The sequence below is a fragment of the Phodopus roborovskii genome, unplaced genomic scaffold, assembly GCF_943737965.1.
Source record: "Phodopus roborovskii unplaced genomic scaffold, PHOROB, whole genome shotgun sequence".
Classification (NCBI taxonomy): domain Eukaryota; kingdom Metazoa; phylum Chordata; class Mammalia; order Rodentia; family Cricetidae; genus Phodopus; species Phodopus roborovskii.
In genome coordinates this window covers 2,977,191-2,983,632 of record NW_026126693.1, presented here as the reverse complement: position 1 = coordinate 2,983,632, position 6,442 = coordinate 2,977,191, and the positions used below count along the sequence as shown (strand labels likewise).

The following is a 6,442-nucleotide window of genomic DNA, read 5'->3' as shown; positions in this document are numbered from 1 at the left end:
ATTATATCAGGCATAAGTATTGTGACTCAGGGCTTGTGCAACAGGCTGGAAACTCAGGACCTATGGGTCATGTTCATGAGTCTCCTGTTTGTTACTTCAAGGGAGCTCTTCATGTTCACTCCCTGTGTTTTACTTAGCTTTCCTTCTACTACTGAGATTAGTGGCACCAAATTGCTTCCCAAGACTGTTTTAAAAGAAAAAGAAGAAAATAGAACTTACAAATGCTATATGTTCTAAATGCTATAGAAGATGTAATATCCATGGCTGTTATGAGAACAGATAGAGTCACAAGTTAAAATTTCTACAAGTGAACCATGAGAGGATAGCATGAATATGAACAAACAGATACCCCAGAAACCTCTTTCAGGTTATTAACTTTTCAAAACCTCTTCTTGCTGAAATCATGAAAGTACCATCACTTTTAAAAAATGCTATTTGGCTCCCTTCTAATTCCTCATGTATGTCCCTACAGTGTAGGCAGCTAGTATGTAGGAAAAGAGCTAAAAGTGACAAGATAGGAGGGAAGAAATTTAAAATGCAGAAACCACCATGTTGAACTAGTTTCTTATTTTGTGTTCTATGTGCAAGCATGATGTATAGTACAGAAATAATAAATGCAGTTTAGGGCCACCAAGTGGCTTTCCTAGGGGAAGACTTACAGATGTCAGCGGCAGAGCAATCTCTCTGACTTGAGAGCCCGTGCTCTATAGCACTGCCTATTGTTTCAAGAAAAGCTGGATTTATTTATGTATAAAATCAACAAAACTTATTCCCAAAAGTATCAGAAGTCAGGTTGCTCCAAGAGTTCTCCCTGGTGACCACATGGGCTGCATCCTAATACCTCCACACACCGCCACACGTTTGCTTCATGCTCTCTACTAACCAGATTCTTTGTCATCATCATCTTCTCTCCCACCTCTTGGCTTCAGCTTGCCAAAACCTAATCCTCCCTCATAGCAGCATACATTCCTGCCTGCATTATTCTGGTAACATCTGTCTTGGTTTCCAAGTTCAGATTTCTATGTGAAGCAACTGGCTCAGATCACCCTTCTATACCAAGTCACAGGTCAATGGCCAGTTTCTATGGATTGAAAACTTGAGTAATAACTTAAGTGCCCAAACACTCAGGTATAGCTGAGAATGGTCAAGGCATTAAATTTCCCTGAAAACCATGATACTGCCTGTAGCTTCCCATCTGTCATAAAACAAAAACAAAAACACAGCAGAGCATGGGAGTAAATGCTATAATACCAGCACTTGGGAGGTGGAGGCAGGAGGATCAGAAATTCATGACTATCTTTATGTGCATAGCAAGTTTAGGGCCTGCCTAGGCTATGTGAAACCTTATCTCTAAAAGTTCAACTTCCCCCAAACAAGACCTGTTTCCTTAACTCTTTATTTACCTGTTTCATAAAAGATGCTGGCATTCTTCCTACCACCTAGAATAATATTTAATTTTGTTGGAAAATCAATGCACTTGAACAGCAAAATATTCAGAATACAAAAGGACCTACACTCTTGGGCATCGTGTTGCACACTTACAATCTCAGTATTTGGGAAGGTGAGGCAGAAGGACTACGCATTTGAGACCAGTCTGCCTACATAGCAAGGTTGAGGTCTCACTATTGAGACCTTGTATCAGAAACCAAATACTAAAAATAAATAAAGATACAGGTCTAGAGAGATGACTCATTCAGTAGGAACACTTGTTGCTCTTCCAGGGGACCTGTATTCAGCTGTCAGCACTCACAGTGACATCTGACAATTGGTTGTAACTCTTGTTCCAGGCAATCTGACATCCTCTTTTGGCCTCTAAGGGCACCTGTATACCTACCTACCTCTCTCTCTCTCTCTCTCTCTCTCTCTATCACACTCACACACACACACACACACACACACACACAAACACAGAAGTTGAAACACGACCCAAATATATTTAGACTATTCTGGGTTTTTTTTTTTTTTTTCTCATTTATTTGTGTATGGCAGGGGTGGGTGCATGGATGTCAACTTGAGGAAGCTTCTCTTCATCCTGGGAACAAACAGGCCATCAGGCTTGGTGGAAAGCACTGAGTCATTTGATGACCTCCCAGGTATATTCAGAAGAGGGAAACCTGAGAGGAGCAAGGACAAAAAGGAAGGAGGACATGAAAGGACAACGGAAGGATGAATATGAGCAAAGAATATGACATGCATGTGTGAATCTATCTTAATGAAACTCATTATTTTGTACAATTTCTAATGGTAAGAAAAGCTAAAAAGAAGTAGCCAGCTAATTATCAAGGAAAGCTAAGCCTTTCCATATAGTGGGATCCTTCAGAGACACTTAGATTTTCACTAACCCACAGACAATGCCAAAAGTGGCTGCTGTAAACTCCAGAAACCCTCAGGCATTACACAGGCTTTGTCATGTGGAAAACAGAGGCCCAAATCAGACTTGGTCTGTACCCATCAGACTGCCAGCAACTCTTCTAAAGCAGGTCCAGAGAGTGGTCACCAACCACTAACTGGTGCAGCACTAAGAATAAAAACCCAGAGACAGATATCTGAGTTCAAGGTGAAGATCAGAAAAGCAAAGCAGCCAGCCAGTAGAACATTCTTAACCACTACCAAGGCTGGGGCGACTGAAGAATGAATACAGACTGGGACCCTGAGCTCCTGTCTTATACTCCTCTCTTATACTCCACCACCACCTGGCCTCTGTGGCTAACTAGTGTGGCTGGCTTTGCACTCTGATCTTCAGATAAGCTTTATCTGATCTTAAACAAAGTATCACATTCTTTGGACATATCAAAAGTGTAGGTGGTAGTCACAGCAGCCCAAGCCTGTATGTATCCCCAGCACCTTCAAGGCTGAGAAAGGAGAGACAGCTATGGGTTCATGGCCAGTCTGGGTTATAGAGTGAGATCCTGCCTCAGAGAAACCAAACTATAAAAAATAAACAAAAGTGAAGGTGTGTCTGGCCATCTACCTATTTTGTTGCCTTCAAGTCTGGATTCTCTTGCTACAGCCTTTGTAGTGGGTTAAATTACACTCTTTCAAAAATTTATTTTAGAAATGAAAGTACTCCTTGAAGTGATCCAGTTTTATGAGACAGGATCTCATCCTGGCGGCCTCAGGCTCAGTTACTTCACCATCCTGACAGGGGTATTGCCTTACCCATCCCCAGCTCCTGAAAGTTTAGCTACACAGCAAAAGTGTATCTCTTGACAGGCAATGTGACAGTCATCTGTAATCCTAGCACTTGAAAGGCTGAAATAAGAGGCGGTGGAGGAACTGGCCTCTTTGAGTTACCTACAGAGACTTTTAAGAGTCAAACCAAAGCAAAACTCTCTTTACAGGTACACACATAAATAAAAAGTGCAGCTGGGTGGTGGTGGTGGATGCCTTTAATCCTAACAGAGACAAATGATCTCTGTGAGTTCAAAGCCAGCCTGGTCTACAGAGTTAAGTTTCAGGACAACCAGGGCAGTTACACAGAGACACGCTGTCTTGAAAAACAAAACAAAACAAACAAAAAAAAAAAAAAAAAAAAAAAAAGGGGGGGGGGAAGAAACAAAAAGTGTAGGGAATAGGGGACAATTTGGAAGGACACATGTGCAAGGACATATTTCTGAGAGAAATGGATTGGCATGTATTAGGTGTATTATTTTCTGTACTTTATTTTAAAATGGCATTGTATATTGCTACTCACATTTGTTGTCGTTAACTTTTTAAAATTAAAGTTCATAGTGCAGCCAAACATTAGGAAATGTATCCTGCATTGATGTTTCCTATCTTAACCAAATTTCTCGGCAACCTGCTCTGTTTGTGCGTGTAGTGACCAAAATCAGTCCGTGGATCAAACACCAGTTGTGCAATATTACCACCACAAAATCTTGTCCCTTCGAGAGGCAGTGTGTTGCTTGGAGTCCAAGTGAAAGAACCCTACACGAATACGCTGGGGGGTTGGGGTGGACTTTGGGCAAATCACTTTATTTGTGAAAGGGCAGATCACTGCAGCGTGTTCTCTGGTAAGAGTAACAGATTCTATCCTGCGAACGAAGGTCTCCCATTCTACTCTGAAACAGTGCCAATTTAAAGGAGGAAAGATATATTGTCTCCAACTTGGCAAACAGGGTTCCTACCGTGTGTGTGGTGGGTGGGTGGGTGTGTGTGTGTGTGTGTGTGTGTGTGTGTGTGTGGTGTGTCGTGAAGGACGCACTCTGAATTTCAAGCTTTCACTCACTGGGGTTAAAATGGATTTGCAAAGAGTAAGCCCTTTCATCCAAGAACGCCTCGGGTGCCCTTCACCACGCCTTTAGCCAGGAGAGCGCCTACGGGCAGAGAAGGTGGATGACTCTTACTACAGTTCCCAGCATACCTCGGTCCCACCCGACTCCGGGCACTCCGGCGGGCGGGGTCTTGTCGTCCCGGCCGGGCTGGCGGGAGGCGGGGGCCCTGTGGGGTCGGCTTTCCCTCCCCGCCTTGGGTGGAGGGTGGTGTGCGCAGGTCCCAAGTGAAGTTTACTGTCCGACCCAGTGGGCTCGGCGGCGCCCAAACAGGCACGGAGGCCACTAGGAAGGAAGCCTCGGCGCTGAGAGCGGCCAGCGCCCGGGGGGGCACGCCCCGGAAGCGGCTTCCAGCCACTCAGAGCGGGCCGGCGAGCGGGGGCGGCTGGCTCGTCGCTCGTGGGGCGGGGCCGCCGCACGGGCCCGCGCGTCTGGGCGGCGGCGGGGGCGCGCCCGTGGGGAGAGGCGGCTGCGGCTGCCGGCGGGGGTGGGGGGAGGAGGAACCGGGAAGGGGCAGGGCGGACGGAGCGCGGCGTTCCTGAGGCGGCGGCGGCGGCTGGGACTGAGGAGGGCGGGGAAGGAGGATGGGGCAGGCCGGCGGCTGGCGCTAGCCCGCGGCTCGCTAGCAGACAGGGAAGCCGCGCTGCTCTTCAAGTTGCGCGGGGAGCCGGCCGGTGCCGCCGCAGCCGCCTCGCGCGGCCGGGAGGAGGGCGGGCGGGCGGACGGGCCAGAGCGAGCTGGGGAAGACGGAGCGGGCGCTGCGGCGCGCGGGCGGACGGCGGGGGGACGCGGGAGGATGGAGCAAGTGGAGATCCTGCGGAGGTTCATCCAGAGGGTACAGGCCATGAAGAGTCCGGACCACAACGGGGAGGACAACTTCGCCCGGGACTTCATGGTGAGTGTCCGCCCTCGCCGTCGCCTCGTGCCGCCGGCCCCCGAGCCTCTCCCGGCCGGCCCGGGGCTGCCAGCGCTTTGTGTGCGGTGCCGAGGACTGGCGCGGGGCGCGCGCCCAGGCGGGAGGCGAGGTCGCCCCCGCCCCTCAGCCTCCTTGTTCCGCGGGGCTGCGCGGCCCGTGCTGCGCCCGCCCGCCCAGCCGGCCCGGGAGCGGAGGGAGCGGCCGCCGGGCCCAGCCCGCTCCGGCCCCGCCACTCCCTATTGTCTCCGGGCCGGCCGGGCGGCGGCGGCGGGCTGCGGGCTCGCCTTCCCACGCCTGCCTTCCCCGCCGGTCCCTCCGGGGAGGGTCGAGGCGAGCTGTCGGGCTGCGGCCGGCCGAGCGGCTCGAGGTTGGCGGGCAGCGAGGGTGGTGGTAGCGTCGGCTCGCACAGTTCCCTTTGCCGATGCCGCCGGCCTCCGTCCGAATGGACGGTGGGACGGCGCGGTCTGCGAGTTCACGGTTATTATCGCCTCTCGCCACAGGCTTGTCCGTGAGACAGCTCGTGGTTTACCTGATCTTCATTTATCCCGTGCGGTTTCCCGTGAGGCCAGTGTGACTTTGGGTGATGGGGTTGGGGGGGTCGCTGTGGATGGGGGTTATCCTGAAGGAAGCTGACTCCGGACTCTAGGGGATATTGCCGAGACCGGAGGGGATGTGACTATCACTTCCTATCCGGGGTGGGGGTGGGGAACTTGGGAACAATAGTCCTGGTGGGGTGGAGGCGACTACGCGGGCTGAAGCCCTGAACTGGGAGATAACCTTCCCGTCCCCCCTTTTCCGCCACCCCCCTTTTCCGCACTCTGCTTGTGTGGGCAGGCTTGAGTGGAGGTGAGGGTTAAAAGTCTAGTAGGTGAAATTGCTCTAGGTACGTCATTGGGGGGGGATGTCAATTCCGAAGGCGTGAGACCAGGAGCCGACTTCCTAAGTTACCCCCTCCCCGCTCCTTTTATTTTTCTGCGGACAATGTTCCCTCTAGGGTTGTTTCCCGGCTTAGGAGGCGGTGGTTGCGGCTGCTGCTCCTACGGATGTTGCGCAAGACTGGGGCGTTGGAAACCCTGGAGGTCTGGGGAATGGAAAAGGAAATGGGACTTGGGAAGTCCTTCGCTCCTGCTCACCGGGCTTGGGAAATGAACTAGGGAAAAATTTGCTCCTGGACAAGGTGCACTTCAAAAGAAAAATCAGTTAAGTCTGAAATACGTTGAGGTCTATAGAAATGAGTGGACACGAAACGTTGGCA

At 50.8% G+C, this 6,442-nt stretch overlaps 1 protein-coding gene across 1 annotated transcript in view; it reads left to right on the top strand.

The window, feature by feature from the left end:
- The first annotated feature begins 4,997 nt into the window (after positions 1–4,997).
- Positions 4,998–6,442, top strand: part of Ptpn12 (protein tyrosine phosphatase non-receptor type 12) — a 66,366-nt gene continuing 64,921 nt past the window's right edge. Inside the window, 1 exon segment of the mRNA XM_051174825.1 lies at positions 4,998–5,166. Within this exon segment, the coding sequence (XP_051030782.1) occupies positions 5,068–5,166 (99 nt within the window). The 5' untranslated portion in view covers positions 4,998–5,067.